We start from the raw sequence: 20,577 nt of genomic DNA on the forward strand, positions 1-20,577 counted from the left end.
CGTTCAGTGGCTTCTCTGTCAGTAGTTAGGATTCTCAGGCAGAGCAATGCCCCTGGAAGTCTAGTGCTTGGAATGTTTAATTCATGGTAACCAATGCATTCAGTGACTTCCCACCTGGTCATTCCATAAAGCCCAACATTTCCTTGCTTCTGGCAGTATCTGTCAGTAGTCAGGATCTCAGGGAGTGTAACGCCCTCTGGAAGTCTAGTGCTTGGAATGTTTAATTCATGGTAACCCATGTATTCAGTGACTTTCCACCTGGTCATTCCATACTGTCTGACACTTCCGTGCCTCTGTCATTCTCTGTCAGTTGTTAGGATCTCAGGGAGTGTAACGGCCCTAAGAAGTCTAGTGCTTGGAATGTTTAATTCATGGTAATCCATACATTCAGTGACTTTCCACCAAGTCCTTCCATACCGCCTGATACTTCCTTGCCTCTGGTAGTCTCTGTCAGTAGTTAGGATCTCAGGCAGTAGATCGCCCAGGGACATCTAGAGCTTTGAATGTTTAACTCATGGTAATCCATTCATTCAGTGACTTTCCACCAAGTCCTTCCATACTGCCTGACACTTCCTTGCCTCTGGCAGTCTCTGTCAGTAGTTATGATCTCAGGGAGAGTAACACTCTTTGGAAGTCTATTACTTTGAAAGTTTAACTGCCAGCAACGCCTACGTTTAGTGGTCTCTGTAGTATTGTGTGATCATGTGCAGTAGGTCCCTTGTGGTCCTCGACGGACTCCATCCAAAATTACGTAATCAGTTGGGTTGTGTCTAGGTTTGGTCAATAAAGTTTATGACGCAATTCTTTCAGTTAATGGTTGCATGCTGAGGAATAAAGACGTGTGATACCAAGTTCCATGTGTGGCATGATCATTTATGTGCTCCAGAACTGAGACGCATGCGACAACTTCCTACGTGGTGAATACACAGGACTCACATTTCCTTGCCTCTGGTAGTGTCTGTTTATCAGAAGCCTGGATATCAGGGTTTGTACCCTAGTGAGATGAATGTTTAATTCCTAGTAATTCCTATGTACACTCGTACATTCACTGATTACCCACCATGTGAATAAATACCCTTTGAAATGTCCTTGCTTCTGATTGTGTTTGTGTGCCAGTACAGTGGATGCCAAGGCTGTAAACTTGCCCTGGAAGCGTGGTCCTATGAATGTTCATTTCCTGGTGACACCTTGTTGCTCAGTCAAGTTAATCTCAGAGGAGTATTTCACGTGTGCTCTGCTTTATGTGCCTGGTGGCCCCTCCTTGAACAGCGAAAATCTCAGGTCTATTCCGTGTGGAAACCATCTTCTCATCGGTGGGTACAGCGGGTACGTTAGTGTAGTAAAGAACCGTCCACTTCTGAGCCTATTCGCTGAAGCTCTTCTGGTAAGACCTAAATGATCAGAGAAGTGGCTATTAAGTGCTTTTCACATTGAGTATTCGTCTCCAATTACATCTAGTTGGAAGCCGATGTGAATGTGAAGTACATCTCTCTCGCAGATCTTCATGTCTCGTACGCCACGATGTAGTCAGTAAGGTCTTTCCTCCCAGAACAGTCTCTTTGGCTTCGGTGGATTTCTATCAGGCACTTTCTCTGCGACTTACTTCCAAAGCAACTTCAGTTGATGCTTTGGGGTGCAGGAAGCTCGGGGAGACCAATAAGAAGCCAATGCTTATCAGACATGTGGGAGAGAAGACAGTAGTAAAGACCACTACTAGGGCACGCAGTTGAATGTACCTTCCCCTCTGCCATTATTGAGAACTAATTAAGGCCACATTGATTATACACAATGACTGAGTGGCGAGGTGTTTTGAATAGCACCGCTGCCCTCGCTGCATGGGAGGGGCTGTAGAAGGTCACCTTGCAAGCCCTGTCCCTGCTGTGAAGAATGGATTGCACCACAGCAAGTAGAAAATGCCACTTATGAAAGGCAATAGTAACCCACTCCTCTTTTCAGGATGGAAGGTACATGGCCTTGAGTGCATCATCAACTGGCCTATATTTGCCACTTTAGACTGGGCCTTCCTCATTTTTAGTCTCAGAGAAAATTGCACACACATGGCCATTCTTCACCAAGAGTTGGCTGGGAGGAAGCTCCTCGCAGTCGTTAGCTGGGTACACCTCCTTAGAGGTTTCCGGTTGGTCGTAAGGCGGTTTTCCAAGGCACTGGAAGAAGTTAGGTAGAGTCATAAGAACAAGACACCCTGCCAGTAGAAATCCGCCAGCTGCTCCAAACGAGGCGTAATAGTTTCCTGTTAGGTCCCGGAGCCAGCCTAGAAAAAGAGAAACAAAGAGATTTATTGAAATCATCCTAATACAGCATACCTAGAACAGAACAAGTGAGGTGTTAAAGGACATGGTCTAAATCTTTACGTAGATCAAGATCTGATTCAAACACTGGGAACCACCCAAAAATATACATGAACTGAAAAACTGGGATAGCAACCCCAATATGCATCTATCGTTAATGCTATTCAAATCATGGACAATAACCCTAAAATGGACGCGAAGACTGTCATTAAAACCATGGAATATCACCCGAATAATACATACAAATACACCAATAGAATCAGTCTAAAATATACATACACCATGAAACACTTTCACTGATAGGAAACTATCCCAAAATATACGCAGACCCAGAACCGTATTTAAAGCCTGGAACATCCCACCATACACATACACTAATTAATTAATAAATCCTTGTGAGAGCATCCCAATGTCATATTTAGAGATTTATTTAACGGTAGAAACAGGGTGGCCATCTTCTAAGCACCAAAAGTGGTGCGCACACTGCATCAATAACTGGAGTAGGGTGTCAAGAAATGCAAACATTTGTGAATTACAGTATACGTTGTGCCTGCCACACACTGAAAGGCTGTTGAAGCAAAAATGAAATGAGCGTAGAACCAATACACAGGTTGAATGGTGGAGTAAGACTAATATATCATTGAACACGGAAAAGGAAATTAGACAATGCAGAATGTATACTCCCTTTTAGCAGTATCCTATTTCAATACCTTGTGCTAAACTTGCTCTTATAGCTGAAGCAAATGGTAGTCCACTGATATATCCTAAGTAACTGCAGCAATGACAAGAGAAGATATTGGGCTGAATGAGAGACAACAGGTACAGGCAGCGATCTGCACGAGTACCAGCCTCAACTGAACACAAGGCAAACCTCAGATGAAACTAACGACCAGGAAAACTGCCAGGTACTCCCTATTAGCACCAAGCAGGCAACAACCCTGTCTCCTCCTCCTATGTTTTCATATCCTATGCTAGGAGAGGAACAGGCAGGTTCCCTTCTATGGAACATTAAATCAGGGTCCCCTATAGACCCTGCCCCGCCCCACATTCTTGTTCAAGGTGGGGACTGTGTCTTAATCCAACTCACCAGCCTCATCTCCCTCTCTCTTGAAAAGTGGATAGTACCTAAAGAGTGGAAGCACGCCATCGTAAAACCATTGCTGAAAAAACCTCAGCTAGACCCCATAGTCATGGCAAACTATCGCCCAATTTCATTACTGCCCTGTAGAGTTGATACTTCTGCATGTCATCATTAGAATGTTAGTCATGTTGCTAGGATGGAATGTTAGCTTTTGATTATAGGAGTTAGTCTGTGAGCTGTGAAGCTGTGCTGGAGGTATCTACCTTTACTCTCCAATAAAACAATTTATCTTTCATTAAATTGAGTGGAAATTGGATCTTTTCATGCCCATTTTGGGAAAGGTAGCAGAGAAACATGTAAATAGTGCGATCTCACAGTTTCTGGAAGAGCACTGTCTTTTACACCAGACCCAGATGGGTTTTCGGCCAGAGCATAATATGGAGTCAGCTCTACTCATCAGCACCGAAAAATTAAAGAGCATATTAGATCAGGGAAGGACCGCTGCTATTGTGTTATTGGATCTAAGCACGGCATTTGACATGGTAGACCACAAAATCCTTGTCAATAGACTCAAAAACATTAGAATCAAAGGCACAGCCAACCTATGGGTGGTCTTGTTTTTGAGCGACAGGTCCTTTCAGTGCATGGAGGCCGGCATTTTTTCAGACTCCCTTTCGGCTCCGTAGGGAGTACCTCAGGGTTCCTCCCTGAGCCCGACTCTCTTTAATGTATATTTGAGCCCACTAGCCCACATAGTCCAAGAGTATTGACTCTCCATTGTGTCATAGGCCGATGACACTCAATTAGTTGTTTCTATAGCCGATTCCCTGAACTCAGACCATAAACAACTTACCCCGTGTCTGGAGAGGATAGGAACATGGATGGCGGACTGCAGCCTGAAGCTGAATTGGGATAGAACTGAGCTTATGATCCTGGGTGGCAATTCTTACCCTCGTTTAGAGATTCCCTGGTCAGCCACCTGGGGTCCTCCCAAACCCCTAAATGCGCCATAAAAAATCTGGGGCTCGATCAGAATCTAACCATGGATAAGCAAGCCAAAAAACAGGCTGGTACATGCTTCGGCATCCTTCGGATGTTCAGGAAAAACCTTGGCCTACTCCCTGAGAAATCGAGAAGGACAGTGGTACAAGCCCTAGTTGTGTCAAGACTCGATTATGGAAACTCACTATACCTCGGATCACCCAAATATGTTACCAATAGGCTACAGGTTGTACAGAATGCGCAGCGAGACTGCTTCTCAATATATCTAGGAATCAGTCAGCAAGAGCATCCCTTAGAGAGCTACACTGGCTTCCTTTCAACAACAAGATCAAATTTAAGTCCCTTTGCCTGGCACATAGAGCTATGTGTGGGAGAGGTTCAACCTTGTTGCGAACCCTTAACTCCCACTACGCACCTTGCCTCTATCTTAGATCAGGGTCGAATTTTTTGATGAACACCACCAGAATTAAGCGGTCAAGGTGGGGTGGAAGATCCTTTTCACATCTGGCACCCAAACTCTGGAACAGCATGAACCCAGAGCTATGATAGATCAAAAACAAACAGGCGTTTAAAAAGAAACTTAAAACTTTGCTGTTCCCTTAACTCTTGTTCCAGATAGCTTCCCTTGCCTGTTATACCGCCGGGATGCCTGCGGGTAGTCATGCGCTCTTTAAATCCCTAAATCTAAACCATCCAGGCCTTGGATTCCTGCAGACCAGCAAAGCAGAGGAGTTGGTGGCCCGCTCTCGTAAGTGGTGGAAGTCCCACATGGCCAGACTCAGCAAGACCCGATTGTGCGGTCAAGACGTCCATATAGTTTAAGGCTGAGTTTTTGTGTTTTGTAATTCGTTGTTTATCTGTGGTGTGTGTGTTCATGTGAAATGTTACCTTCTGGCCTCTTTCTGGTCCACCACGGTCTCTGCTGGGACCGACTGTAGCACAGAAAGCACCAGGGCCCCATTTACTGGTTGACTTTGTTGGTCGTTGCTCCCGCCCACTAGTTTCTAAAGTCAACAGTCTAGTGCTGACATGGGGGCATTTAAAAGGAAGATGTAGCCGCGTCCTGCAGGCATGCCACTGGAGCGCCAAAGGCAAGCCCGTCCGCATCCAAACATCGCCAGGAGCTAGGACTTCTGCCCCTCCTGCCATTGTAGTCAGTGACTCCGCTAGAATTTGGCTACTCAGCTAAAACACTTGACAATCTGAGAGATTCCTACATATCCTCAATAGAAAGGTGCTGTTTAAATTGCTATCCCTGTTGCATGGAGGGTCTGCTGACTTTTTATAAATGCAGGCTTTCCTGCTTGGGGTACACTTTAAATATCAATAGTTTGACTATACCACTGTTATTGATACTTACCTTAACAGCCAAAGCGCTGCATCAATATCCCCATCTACTACTAGGACCGATGTGTTACCTCGAGGCTCCGCTGGCCCTGGATGAGCTCGACCACACTTCCATCAGTCACACTTGCCCTCCCAGGAAATTATCTTATGCTTAGGCTTGATAGAGAGACCAAAGTGGATGTAGGCATTGCCATTGTTTTTCACAATACGCTCAAGGTGTTAGAACAAGGTATTTTTTATTTAGAGTTTTCTTCAGGAGACTGCTGGAACGAAGTTTTTGTTTACCGTTCACCAGCCCCCCCAAAAAATTGCAGTCTTTGTCTAACTGAATTTATTGCTACTCATGTATTTTCTGCACAACACTTTCTTCTGATGGGAGACTTCAATTACCATGGGGAAGATCTCACTAATACAGAGGTAGCGCAACTAAGTTCTGACATGGGATTGTTTGGCCTGCATCAAAAAGTGAAAGGGCCCAACCATGTAGCAGGTCACAGCTTGGACTCAATTTTCACAAATGCTAATGTAATTATCTACTTTATGAGCCTTCCTTACCTCTCACCTGGACAGACCACTGGTTTTTTCCATTTTCAGGTCCTGAAATCAGATTGGACAGTTGATCCCAAATTTGGAGGCCATAAAACTCTGCGGCTATGGCGTTTGGTGACTCCGGACTCCTTTTGTAATGCTTTTGAGCAATTAGTGCCTTCTTCAGACCTCAATATGAATGTCACCTTAATGCAATTTAACAAATCCATAAATGAGGCTTTTGACCGTATTGTTCCCAAAAACAATGGAGTGAACTTGTAACTGGACCTCAGACCCCATGGTATTTTCAGGAGCTTAGACAGGAGAAATCCTCCTGCAAAAAGCTATAAAGCCATTGGCGGAAGACTAGATCTCAAATCGATGAAGACGCCTTCGGATTAGCACTGTCTTCCTACCACAGACATATGAAATTAACCTGGAAAGTTCATATTATTACCCAAATAGAGTAAGCTGGTAATTCATATAAAGAACTATTCAAAATCCGTAATGATTTTGTTAATCCTTCTGCCTGCTTCCAAATGATTTCAGCTTCACAAGATTTGTGCAACACCTTAGCAGACTTTTTGGAGAATAAAATTGACGAAATCTACTCAAAATTTACTTTGCCCACAGTTCCGTCTAGTTAGACACTAAACTATAACACCTGTCAAAATGGCCCCTGCTGACTATTCACTAGAGAACTTTGCTTCTTTTTCTCTTGAGCAGATTCAACAAGCTTTAGGTAAAGCCACATTTTGTTCTCCTTTGGACCCAGGTCCTCCATGGATTAGAGTCTTGATTTGGCACCAGTTGGCTCCCGACGTTATGACATTCTTTAACTTTTCCATAGACACAGGACGATGTCCTAGTGCTTGGAAGTCTGCACAGGTTGTTCCATACATAAAAGCCCAACATTGACCCCAATCATTTAGCAAACTATCATCCTATGAGCTACCGCTCTAAGGCAACTCTTTGGAAAGTTTAATATACTCACAACTACCAACTTACCTTGAACTTAATAAGGTTCTTTACCCTTCACAAACAGGGTTCAGAGCTGCTCATAGCACGCAGATTGCCTTGGTTGCAGTTACGGACTGAATAAGACTGCCTGTACAAAGGCACCCTTACTATGCTGGTGCTATTAAATTTGTTGGCTGCCATTGACACCGTGCCACATTAGAGATTGACTCAAAGGCTGTATGAGATTGGCATTTCTGGGAATGCTTTGCAATGGTTTCAAGATTCCCTCAATAACAGAACTCAGACTATTTCGCTAGGCAACGTGAAGTGTCACACAATGTCAATTGACAAGATGGTAAGACAACAAGAGGTACACAGTTCCCCGGGGAGTGGAGAAAAGAAAAGAGGAGACAACCAAGCGAAAAAGAGGGGGGAGGGGAATCCCCCTTTCGGAACTAAAACCCTCATACACCCAGCAAGCTAGGTGTCATGCTTCATCATATGGGTTTTGCTCCTCGTCAGACTGGCGCTGCAATGTCTGACGGGCACCCACGAAGGGGCTCTTTATCGGAGATCTTTTGTTCCTGCCATTTTATACACACTGGTACAATGGTCCAGTAGTGTATCTACTACCCGGATACACTACTGGACCATTGTACCAGTGTGTATCTCTGCCCCACTAACTTTTAATAAGGTAGTTAACCACATCATTAAAGTAATCCGTGGATTACCTAACCTTTTTTAATTTACACACACTTCACACGACTACACCACTTCTTTAACCCTCATACCCACATGCAACAAATGGCAGGAACAAAAGATCTCCGGTAAAGAGCCCCTTCGTGGGTGCCCGTCAGACATTGCAGCGCCAGTCTGACGAGGAGCAAAACCCATATGATGAAGCATGACACCTAGCTTGCTGGGTGTGTGAGGGTTTTAGTTCCGAAAGGGGAATTCCCCCGCCCCCCTCTTTTTCGCTTGGTTGTCTCCTCTTTTCTTTTCTTTTCTTCACTCCCCGGGGAACTGTGTACCTCTCGTTGTCTTACGTTCTGTCAGGGCATGTACACTGGACCCCATTAAAAATAGCCCTATTAAGTTCCCCCATTTTGTTGACACAATTGACAAGATGGTACCACAGGGCTCCTGTCTTAGCCCCATGTTATTCAACATCTACGTAGCCCCCCTCGTTGCCATTGCTAGAACTTTAATCTTTGATAAAATATCATATTTCGATGACATGCAGCGGATAACTTCCTTTGATAAAATTCTGGAGGTAATTAAGGATCAGCTCTGCAGCGGTATGAAGGTAATTGCAGAATGGATGGCGGCTAAATGTTTACAATTAAACATCAACAAGTCCGAGAATATGCTATTTGGCAAAGCCCAGCAAATCAGGACTCCAGATTGGGGGCCGTCTACACTCAGTCCGGCTCCTTTGCCTAAGCAGGTAGTTAAAAACCTTGGCTTAAAAACAGACCAGTCTCTTTCTATGAAAGACCATGCTACTGCCATTTGTGGCAACTGTTTTAACAAAATGTGTCTACTGGAGGAAGCTTTTCCTTTTCTTCCATCCTCTTCCAGGAAGACTCTTGTCCAGACCCTGAATATTAGTAAATTAGACTACAAGATGCTTTACTTGCTGCTTCAAATAAGACCTTATTATCTAAACTTCAAGTGAACCAAATTACGGCTTCTCTGCTTTTCTGCAATCTTCCTGCCGGCTCCGCTTCTGAGCCTTTGCTGAGAGCCCTACACTGGCTACCTATAAAGAAAAGGGCTATTTTTAAAATCTGTTGTTTAACCTGTAAGTCTTTAGGGGCAGTGGTCCAACTTAAATAACCTATAACGAAAAGGGCTATTTTTAAAATCTGTTGTTTAACCTGTAAGTCTTTAGGGGCAGTGGTCCAACTTAAATAACCTATAAAGAAAAGGGCTATTTTTAAAATCTGTTGTTTAACCTGTAAGTCTTTAGGGGCAGTGGTCCAACTTAAATAACCTATAAAGAAAAGGGCTATTTTTAAAATCTGTTGTTTAACCTGTAAGTCTTTAGGGGCAGTGGTCCAACTTAAATAACCTATAAAGAAAAGGGCTATTTTTAAAATCTGTTGTTTAACCTGTAAGTCTTTAGGGGCAGTGGTCCAACTTAAATAACCTATAAAGAAAAGGACTATTTTTAAAATCTGTTGTTTAACCTGTAAGTCTTTAGGGGCAGTGGTCCAACTTAAATAACCTATAAAGAAAAGGGCTATTTTTAAAATCTGTTGTTTAACCTGTAAGTCTTTAGGGGCAGTGGTCCAACTTAAATAACCTATAAAGAAAAGGGCTATTTTTAAAATCTGTTGTTTAACCTGTAAGTCTTTAAGGGCAGTGGTCCAACTTAAATAACCTATAAAGAAAAGGGCTATTTTTAAAATCTGTTGTTTAACCTGTAAGTCTTTAGGGGCAGTGGTCCAACTTAAATAACCTATAAAGTAAAGGGCTATTTTTAAAATTTGTTGTTTAACCTGTAAGTCTTTAGGGGCAGTGGTCCAACTTAAATAACCTATAAAGAAAAGGGCTATTTTTAAAATCTGTTGTTTAACCTGTAAGTCTTTAGGGGCAGTGGTCCAACTTAAATAACCTATAAAGAAAAGGGCTATTTTTAAAATCTGTTGTTTAACCTGTAAGTCTTTAGGGGCAGTGGTCCAACTTAAATAACCTATAAAGAAAAGGACTATTTTTAAAATCTGTTGTTTAACCTGTAAGTCTTTAAGGGCAGTGGTCCAACTTAAATAACCTTTAAAGAAAAGGACTATTTTTAAAACCTGTTGTTTAACCTGTAAATCTTTAAGGGCAGTGGTCCAACTTAAATAACCTATAAAGAAAAGGGCTATTTTTAAAACCTGTTGTTTAACCTGTAAGTCTTTAAGGGCAGTGGTCCAACTTAAATAACCTATAAAGAAAAGGGCTATTTTTAAAATCTGTTGTTTAACCTGTAAGTCTTTAAGGGCAGTGGTCCAACTTAAATAACCTATAAAGAAAAGGACTATTTTTAAAATCTGTTGTTTAACCTGTAAGTCTTTAAGGGCAGTGGTCCAACTTAAATAACCTATAAAGAAAAGGACTATTTTTAAAATCTGTTGTTTAACCTGTAAGTCTTTAAGGGCAGTGGTCCAACTTAAATAACCTATAAAGAAAAGGACTATTTTTAAAACCTGTTGTTTAACCTGTAAGTCTTTAAGGGCAGTGGTCCAACTTAAATAACCTTTAAAGAAAAGGACTATTTTTAAAACCTGTTGTTTAACCTGTCAGTCTTTAAGGGCAGTGGTCCAACTTAAATAACCTATAAAGAAAAGGGCTATTTTTAAAACCTGTTGTTTAACCTGTAAGTCTTTAAGGGCAGTGGTCCAACTTAAATAACCTATAAAGAAAAGGGCTATTTTTAAAATCTGTTGTTTAACCTGTAAGTCTTTAAGGGCAGTGGTCCAACTTAAATAACCTTTAAAGAAAAGGACTATTTTTAAAACCTGTTGTTTAACCTGTAAGTCTTTAAGGGCAGTGGTCCAACTTAAATAACCTTTAAAGAAAAGGACTATTTTTAAAACCTGTTGTTTAACCTGTCAGTCTTTAAGGGCAGTGGTCCAACTTAAATAACCTATAAAGAAAAGGACTATTTTTAAAATCTGTTGTTTAACCTGTAAGTCTTTAGGGGCAGTGGTCCAACTTAAATAACCTATAAAGAAAAGGGCTATTTTTAAAATCTGTTGTTTAACCTGTAAGTCTTTAGGGGCAGTGGTCCAACTTAAATAACCTATAAAGAAAAGGGCTATTTTTAAAATCTGTTGTTTAACCTGTAAGTCTTTAGGGGCAGTGGTCCAACTTAAATAACCTATAAAGAAAAGGGCTATTTTTAAAATCTGTTGTTTAACCTGTAAGTCTTTAAGGGCAGTGGTCCAACTTAAATAACCTATAAAGAAAAGGGCTATTTTTAAAATCTGTTGTTTAACCTGTAAGTCTTTAAGGGCAGTGGTCCAACTTAAATAACCTATAAAGAAAAGGGCTATTTTTAAAATCTGTTGTTTAACCTGTAAGTCTTTAAGGGCAGTGGTCCAACTTAAATAACCTTTAAAGAAAGGGACTATTTTTAAAATCTGTTGTTTAACCTGTAAGTCTTTAAGGGCAGTGGTCCAACTTAAATAACCTATAAAGAAAAGGACTATTTTTAAAATCTGTTGTTTAACCTGTAAGTCTTTAAGGGCAGTGGTCCAACTTAAATAACCTATAAAGAAAAGGGCTATTTTTAAAATCTGTTGTTTAACCTGTAAGTCTTTAAGGGCAGTGGTCCAACTTAAATAACCTATAAAGAAAAGGACTATTTTTAAAACCTGTTGTTTAACCTGTAAGTCTTTAAGGGCAGTGGTCCAACTTAAATAACCTATAAAGAAAAGGGCTATTTTTAAAATCTGTTGTTTAACCTGTAAGTCTTTCAGGGCAGTGGTCCAACTTAAATAACCTATAAAGAAAAGGGCTATTTTTAAAATCTGTTGTTTAACCTGTAAGTCTTTAAGGGCAGTGGTCCAACTTAAATAACCTATAAAGAAAAGGACTATTTTTAAAATCTGTTGTTTAACCTGTAAGTCTTTAAGGGCAGTGGTCCAACTTAAATAACCTATAAAGAAAAGGACTATTTTTAAAATCTGTTGTTTAACCTGTAAGTCTTTAAGGGCAGTGGTCCAACTTAAATAACCTATAAAGAAAAGGACTATTTTTAAAATCTGTTGTTTAACCTGTAAGTCTTTAAGGGCAGTGGTCCAACTTAAATAACCTATAAAGAAAAGGGCTATTTTTAAAACCTGTTGTTTAACCTGTAAGTCTTTAGGGGCAGTGGTCCAACTTAAATAACCTATAAAGAAAAGGGCTATTTTTAAAATCTGTTGTTTAACCTGTAAGTCTTTCAGGGCAGTGGTCCAACTTAAATAACTCAGAAAATTAAAAGTTACTGCCCAGTTAGAGACTGACAATACCCCATATTCTTTGGACAAGATGTGCTGGAAGGTCCTTCACCTTCCTCTGCACAGTTTTACTGGAATAATCTTTCTCTTCATGTCCACACGTGCCCTGATTCGTTTCAAGAAATCACTGAAGACAGTTATGTTCTAAATGCTGGAGCTCTACTTTGCCTGTACCTGTCCTCAGCGCCGAGATACTCCTTTGAGGCGGATTCACGTGCTATAACAGGCTACATTGCATCGTCATAGCATGATTTTTCGCCTCAAATTGTTGAGATTGCACCCACAGGAAGAACGAATAAAGGATGCTAAAAAGAAGGAGCAAAAAGGGACAAATCTGCATGTAAATTACAACGACTATTACAGGAGCCGGAGTTCTGGTCATGATAAGATGGCTATTAGTGTGGTAATTGAACTGGCATCTGTGGTAATGTGCTACTGCCATTATTAATATGAACATCAAGAATTTAAGGAAATTAGAAGGACAATATAAAAGATACAGGGCATCTGGTAGCGTTGTTTATTTTGCATTAGAAACACTGTACATATTAGTTCACCATATGAATAATTTGGGTGTGGTATAAGTACCGGTTTGCGAGGGACGGGTTATGATGCATTCTGGGATGAGTGTTCTGTTTAGATGAGTCTAAGGAGGAAGGAGAATGAGTGCGCTATGTAAACAGCCTGCAGTGTAGTTCTGTTTCTCAGCTCTAGTACAAATACACGTGACCAACCACCTGGGGGGAGTTAGGGGGGTTGATAACTGTGAACAGGCTTTGAATCATTGATGCAGCTTTTCACTGAAAGGGATAAGCGTGCCTCGGCACGTAAGGAAATATGAATGCAGTGTTTTTTGGAACTCAGTATGCTGTTTAACCCCTTGTGCGCTCGTGACGGAACATCCGTCACGAGCCACGGTGGGGCTGTGCTGGTGACGGAATGGTTCCGTCACGGCCCGGCCGCCGCGCCTGCGTGGTGCGTTCTATTGAGCGGGCGGGGCTGTGACGGAACCATTCTGTCACAAGCACAGCGCCACCGCGGCTCGTGATGGAGTGGTTCCGTCACGAGCATGGTGGCGCCGCGCGGCCCCTCTAGCGCCGTGGCGGAATTACCGCTGCGGCCAAGAGGTTAAAAGGAAATGGGCATCTAGCAAGTTTGGTCGTACAATAAGGGACGCATTTTAACATATGTCAAGGTAAGAGTGATTAATGGTTAAACAGCCTCAAGGACAAAAGAATAGATAACAGTATGTGACATGAGTAAAAGCGTTGGTTCACCCCAGGAAGGTTTACTGATTCTCTACAACTTTTGCTAATTTGGATGCGTTTTTCGGTAAAAGGTTTGCTGTTTAGAATACTGGATTGTGAAGTGCCATCTTCACGTTGTGTTTTAATACATATTTACAATGCTGCATTTGACGTTTACTGGCATATTAAGTGTTTGTGAAAACGTGGTAGTAATTTGGTTGTCAGTTGTTTTGTGATTATAATAATAATGCTGGCAGCATTATGTAAAATTATTTCTTTTGTATTTTAGATGCCCCTGATGAAGGGATTTTTAATCCCGAAATGCATTGGGTTACTTTTAATAAAATCGTGACATGAGGAACTCAGTGGTGCTCCTGTGTTTGTGTGAATATCGTCGCAAAACCATGGAATGAGTAAAACGAATTGAAAACATTGTAAAAAGGATTAAAAGTGAAAGTGCAAAATATGGACAATTAAAGGATAAAACTACTTGAATTTAATTCATTTAAATTATTCAGTCACATGCCTGTGCAGCTTGGTGGAATCATAGGTGGATCCCCTCGTCTTTTGATAACAAGATTCATTGACATAACATATAGATAAGAGTCCAGCTAAGGGAATGCAAAACTTAGAGCATCAGATCTGCCTGGTCCAGAATTGAAGCAGAGAAGAGTAAAGTGTGGATGGATCTAAATTTGTAACTATATTCAGCTGCATGCGGGAGCATGTTCAACAACGAAGTCCACTCCAGCATGCATTCATGTACCTTAGCACAGGGCTGCATGGCCCAAAACAGAGGTAAAGAGAAAATGTGTGTGCTCCGGAGGAGCAATCCAATGAAACTGCTCAGGGATACTCAACATCGAATGAAATTCACAAGTAAACAAGATCTTCACATTGGCGATGACCCACAAAGGAGAATAGATATCTACAGGGCCATGCATCTATTGCTCAAGAAGGGAATAACAGAGCACCAAACTCCAACAAAGAAGACAGTCCAAACATACAACAACTTAACAATTATGGTGGATACAAAGATAATCAAGGCAGATCAGACAAGCAAACCTCTGCATCGACTTCCTAGGAACTCCAAAGTTTGAACAAACAAGACAAGTCTGATTGTCTAATCTACAAGTCTAAGAAAACAGCCCAAACCACTGACAGGGAAATTTAGTAACAGGCAAAAGGAGGCCGGTTATCTGCAATGACAAAAGAGGAATTATGAAGCAAATGAAGATAACATTCTTGTTGTGCCCACATATACTCTCATAGCCACCAATATGGGGAAAGAGAAACAAATCAACCAAACCAAAAGTTAAAGAAAAACAAAAACAGAAATATTCACTCAGCATTGAGAAAATTTAGCAATACAGAAGAGAGACTGCTGCAAACACTGCAAACATCCTGAAGGCAATACAGGTAATAATATAATTAGTGGGCTGCACAATGAACAAAAAGTAAAAGCAATGGTGACCGAAAAAGAAAACAGGGTGATGGATCCAGATGAACCAGTAGTCACCATGGAGACGCATGTCAATGGACTACTGGACAGTAAACGTGGACGAGAGAGCTGAAGACGCAGAAGGAAGGTCAGGTGCTGCCTTAATATTGTATCGTCAGCAGACAAAACAGTAAGGGCTGGGACTAGAAAGATCAGACGGTGCAGACTGGAGAGGCAGGGCCAACATAATATCAAGAAATGGATAACAGAACCCTCAATGGTAATGAAACAGCAGAGGAAACCAAACCACGGTAATTAAACATTTATCGCAAAAGACAGCCAAGCAGGATATCATACATAAGAAGCGATACCGGCAAATAAATGAGTCTACTGAACACTGTAACACAATGTTGGGTCACATGGAGAGTTCAAAGTCTAGTTTAAGATACAGATGTTTATTTTTCAGAAACAAATCCCCAAAGCAGGAATTTGTTTCTGAAATATGAGAAATCAATGGCCCTGAAATGCTACTCCCTGCATGTGAGAGCCATTAATGAATTTTCCAGCTCCTGGCCACCATATAGCTCATGGCAGTCCTACACAGGAAAACAATGTGGCATTAATGCCTAAAGCGGGACATTTGGCACAATGGTGACAGCCCTAACCATAGGAGTGTGAGGGAAGCTTCATGTCCAAATTACTCAGAAATCAAAGGGGCAAAAAACATTTACAGAGCTGCACCAAAAAAAAAATCTAACAACATTCCATACAAGTTCTGACAAAATAAGTGCAGACATTGGGCTGTATTATTACACTAATGCAGGAATCCTAGAAGAATGGAACCCTTGCCATAGAGCAAGAACTGTACGCAAATCATAGTAAGTCTGAAAAGGGATAAAGCACCAAACAGATGTTCCCCTTATGACAATCTTGCTTAAAACTGAAACCAAAATACTAATCAGTCCAACAAAAGTGGGTTAATGCCTAATAGGACCAATGCCAATAACCTTTGAAGGCATATTATGACCATGGCAGATGATTATAATAGGCAACCACCTGTTAAAAAGACAACAACAACCAGAGTAACACCTAATAATAATAATAATAATAATAATAATAATAATAATAATAATAATATTCTGTTCCTTTCTCTAAAGCAGAAAAGGAATTCAAATTGGCGTAATGGGCGCTCCATGTTCCAAGTGGATTTGGCTTTGAAATCCATTGATTGAGTGAAGGTGGGAGATAGGAGACTCACAGCTTGGGTGAAGGTGAGTACCTGCAATTTAAAGCTATACAGCATGGAAAAGGGTACCAGACAGAAGATCCCCTTTAGGCATTGGCCTTTGAGCTGCTGAGTGGGTCAGGGGAGATCCAATAGTCACTGGCCAAGGATAATAATTTCACATATCTGGGAGACACTTAAAAGTCTGTCCCACAACTGAACAATTTCGTGCAAAACTTTGGAACCTATGGAGTGAGAAAAAGAAATTATATTATTTCCATACAGCAAGTCGGTCCAAGAGGCTATGGAACCTTTAACAGAGACAATATAGCATAGAAACTGAACTTTAACGGTAAGAATAAAAGAGTAAGGGGATGTTATTCCTTTTTATATAGGTGTGTTTTTGCAAAATGACATGAGTGATAAGTCAAGTCCTGGGGCCTGATTTCGAGTATGGCTGATGGGTACGCCATCACAAACGTCACAGATATCCTGTCTGCCTTATTAGAAGTACTATGGGATATAATGCACTCATAACAAAGCGGACACTATACCTGTCGTGTTTGTGATGGAGTAACACATCAGCTAAACTCTAAATCAGGTCCTTAGTTCTCCGGGTTCTTGGGGTATAGCTAGGGAAGGCTTGTTAGTTTTGCTGAATTTGAGGAACTGAAAAATAATACAGACTTCCTTTCTCATTCTTCAATTTCCATGGTTATCATGAGTTTCTCATATAAATAAACTGGTTGATCTAAGTGCATATGTTTATATCTCACACAAAGGATCTTGCAAAAAAACAATGGAGTCAAACAGTATCTGGTACAAATCCATCAGGATGAGAAACATGTCATCAACTTTCTTGGCTTCCACCACTAAGCAAGGTTGTGTTATTCACTGCTCAGTTGCTTGACATTCAGGAGGACCTTTTATGAGGTCAGCTAGAAAGGCTTACTGCTATTTTAGCCTTAAAAGATAGGCTCGATGCAGAACCTACAAAATTCTCTTCACATCAGAAAAAGAATAGCTTGCATATATACATGCTTTTCAAGTGCTCTTAATCGCACCAGCAAATACAGCAGGCGTAGAGTAAGATTAACAGTCTGAAATGTACATAGATATTTCTGTATGGTCTTTGTAAAGTCAGCCTTTTTCACACTGAGCCCAATATCCTTCTGAGGTAAAGTAGCCATTTTCAAAATGATCAAACCAAACAGTGCCATCCATATCACATAACACACCACATAGCCTGACCAAGCCTCTCTTTAAGAGAATTGAAGGATAGATCTGCAAATTCCTGTGGGACAAACAGTGAACCTAAGGTTAGCAAACCACTATCAAGCAGTGGAGATGATGGCTACAAAAATGTTTTTCTAGGGATCTGGGGTAAATGTTTATCACACTGGAAATTAAAATGACAGGACAAGATGGCATGAAAACCTGTTATAAGCGAGAACATCCCAGACCAATCACCTTAGTCGTAATAAAGGCATGTAGATGTGTTTATGGGCACACAGGCAGAGTCATAAAATAGATCAAGATGGGGATGCTATAGTACAGCAAGATACTGATGAATCCCCTTTCTAAATAACTAGCCTTGAGCACTTGAGTACAACAGGGGATCTTCAAATACTGATGGTTTCCATGGGTGAACAGAAGTTGTAAAACATCAATTTATAATCCAATACTTCAATATTGCCTCCAAAGTAAAAGGAAACCTGACTGGACAAAAGAAACAACACAGAAGGTGACGCTGAATAGAATCGTATAAAACAATGCAGAGTTTCCCGACTGCCTGGCATGGTTTAACCATTATGAATTTGAGAGATTTTATTAAAGTGGAATCCCCTATAAAAAGGTATGGGAAGGAGGCTGGATATCAGCCACTATCCTAAGAGAGACAATATTTTAAGAAGAAGTTGTGAGTAAAACAACTGACCTTAAAAGAAGGAGCTTCAGAGTGATCACTTGAAATGGTGCTCTCTGAAGGCTGTAAAGAGGAGCATGACTGAAGGACCTGCTTTTTGGAGCTAGGCAAGTCAACTGAAGCAGATTTGTTTTGATTGAGAGGCAACAAATTTGTATCAAATTGATAATTTCATTTTTTATATGGATTGTTCCTACTGATAAAGGACCAAAGAGGCCATACTGTATTGGGAAAGGATCGAAAAGTCTTGACTGAAGTCATTATCAGTTCATGGAAACATGCTGTTGCAATGCGGGATAACAGATTAAAGACCTGGATATTTTTAATTTATACCAAAGTGGAGGTGAAAAACTAACAACAAAAAAAATGAATATGAAGGGTATTATAGTTACGCAGCCATTCAGTAGTGCACAAAATGACTATTCCTCTTTTAGAGGATAGCATTTAACAAGGTACAATCTTATTCTAGGACTGAGGATACTCCTTTGTGGCATGCTTCTCAATGAGTACAATTGGAGTAAATTTATAATTAATAAAAACTCAGCTGTAACATAGGATGAGCAGTGTAACCTTGGAACCGTGAAACCATCTCTTTTTTATATTCCCTGAGAGTGACAACAATCAAGTGCATCTGCTTTTCAGGAAAGAGGCAGAGTGGTCTATTTAAAAAGAGCTGGGGACACAAGATGAATCACCCAGAGCAGGTGGAAGGTCCTTCTCCTACCTCGCAGCCAAGACCTGGAACGATCTCTCCCTTCACCTCTGGCACCAATTCAGGAAGACTTGGGTCTTCGAATGACCCCAACAGACCTGCTCACACCCACCCCAAAACCGGTCCCAGGATGCTTGTTTCCGGTCCAGGGAAGACATGGCTTGGCAGTTTGGGCTGGACTGCTCCGTCAATCATCCCCTTTTGTATCGCTTTGTTTGCCCTAAGTGTGGCAGGGTATGCTCAGACGTGAGTCCCTTGCTCACTTGGCCACTGGATTCAAGATAGCCTGGCTGATGAGGATTATGAATCCGAAACCGGTCCCAGGATGCTTGTTTCCGGTCCAGGGAAGACATGGCTTGGCAGTTTGGGCTGGACTGTTCCCATGAGGCACAGGGTCAGACTGATTTGCATATGGCCATGTCTGAACTGGGGTGGCTGAGTGAGCTAAAGAATGGTGATGGATTAAACCCAGATCTGTTGACTGGGGGTGAGTGTTTGAGTTGCTCAAACGCTCCGTCCATCATACCCTTTTGTATCGCTTTGTTCGCCCTAAGTGTGGCAGGGTATGCTCAGACGTGAGTCCCTTGCTCACTTGGCTACTGGATTCAAGATAGCCTGGCTGATGAGGATTATGAATCCGAAACCGGTCCCAGGATGCTTGATTCCGGTCCAGGGAAGACATGGCTTGGCAGTTCAGGCTGGACTGTTCACATGAGGCACAGGGTCAGACTGATTTTCATATGGCCATGTCTGAACTGGGGTGGCTGAGTGAGCTAAAGAATGGTGATGGATTAAACCCAGATCAGTTGACTGGGGGTGAGTGTTTGATTTGCTCAAACGCTCCGTCCATCATCCCCTTTTGTATCGCTTTGTTCGCCCTAAGTGTGGCAGGGTATGCTCAGACGTGAGTCCCTTGCTCACTTGGCCACTGGATTCAAGATAGCCTGGCTGATGAGGATTTTGAATCCGAAACCGGTCCCAGGATGCTTGTTTCCGGTCCAGGGAAGACATGGCTTGGCAGTTCGGGCTGGACTGTTCCCATGAGGCACAGGGTCAGACTGATTTGCATATGGCCATGTCTGAACTGGGGTGGCTGAGTGAGCTAAAGAATGGTGATGGATTAAACCCAGATCAGTTGACTGGGGGTGAGTGTTTGATTTGCTCAAATGCTCCGTCCATCATCCCCTTTTGTATCAAACCCACTCCTCAGCGTCTTGAGACCCTAATGGGTGAGTAGTGCGCTCTGCAAAAGCCTGATTGGTTGATTGATTGATTGATTGATTGACCTAATGGGAACACATGGGATGAGTCAGGAAAGGGGTCAGGACAATCACCAGGAAAAGGAACCAAAGGCCAGGGGGTTCAGAAAGGGCTCTCGACTACCCTATATAACATTGAGAGAAAGGTCACTCAAGGTACATGCAGTATATAGGTCTCTTAGTCCCTCACTCATCTCCTTTAACTTAGCCGGCAAGCAGAATACAGAGAACCTAAGGGAGGGTTAAATGTAGACAGGTGTTTTTGGTTAAAAGGTAGGCCACAAAGGTCTTCTAGACACTTACCAGTCTCCTTTCTCTTGGTAGGCAGCCAGGGCTAGAGGAGACCTGGGAAAGGACGGTACTACGGGGCCTTTGTGCCTTTGGAAAATGAAGGGTTTTTGATTCTGGAGATTTTGAGACATTATAAACGCTTTCAAAATATAAATTCTATTGATACTATTTGGCCTCTACCTCATCCTCTTCTTCACAATAGGTCTACCTCGTTCTACTACTGTTTGGGCCTAGTTTCTTGACATTTAAGGTCACTAGTAACA

At 41.6% G+C, this 20,577-nt stretch overlaps 1 protein-coding gene across 4 annotated transcripts in view; it reads right to left on the reverse strand.

The window, feature by feature from the left end:
- Window positions 1–207: 207 nt before the first annotated feature.
- LOC144799370 (monocarboxylate transporter 13-like) overlaps window positions 208–20,577 on the reverse strand; it is a 594,222-nt gene continuing 573,852 nt past the window's right edge. For all 4 annotated transcript variants that reach the window (XM_078670636.1, XM_078670639.1, XM_078670638.1 and 1 more), the window contains one exon: window positions 208–2,272. In XM_078670636.1, coding sequence (XP_078526762.1) covers window positions 2,010–2,272 — 263 coding nt within the window. In that variant the 3' untranslated portion in view covers window positions 208–2,009. The remainder of the gene's footprint in view (window positions 2,273–20,577) is intronic.

The sequence above is a fragment of the Lissotriton helveticus genome, chromosome 12 (genome assembly GCF_964261635.1).
Source record: "Lissotriton helveticus chromosome 12, aLisHel1.1, whole genome shotgun sequence".
Taxonomy (NCBI): domain Eukaryota; kingdom Metazoa; phylum Chordata; class Amphibia; order Caudata; family Salamandridae; genus Lissotriton; species Lissotriton helveticus.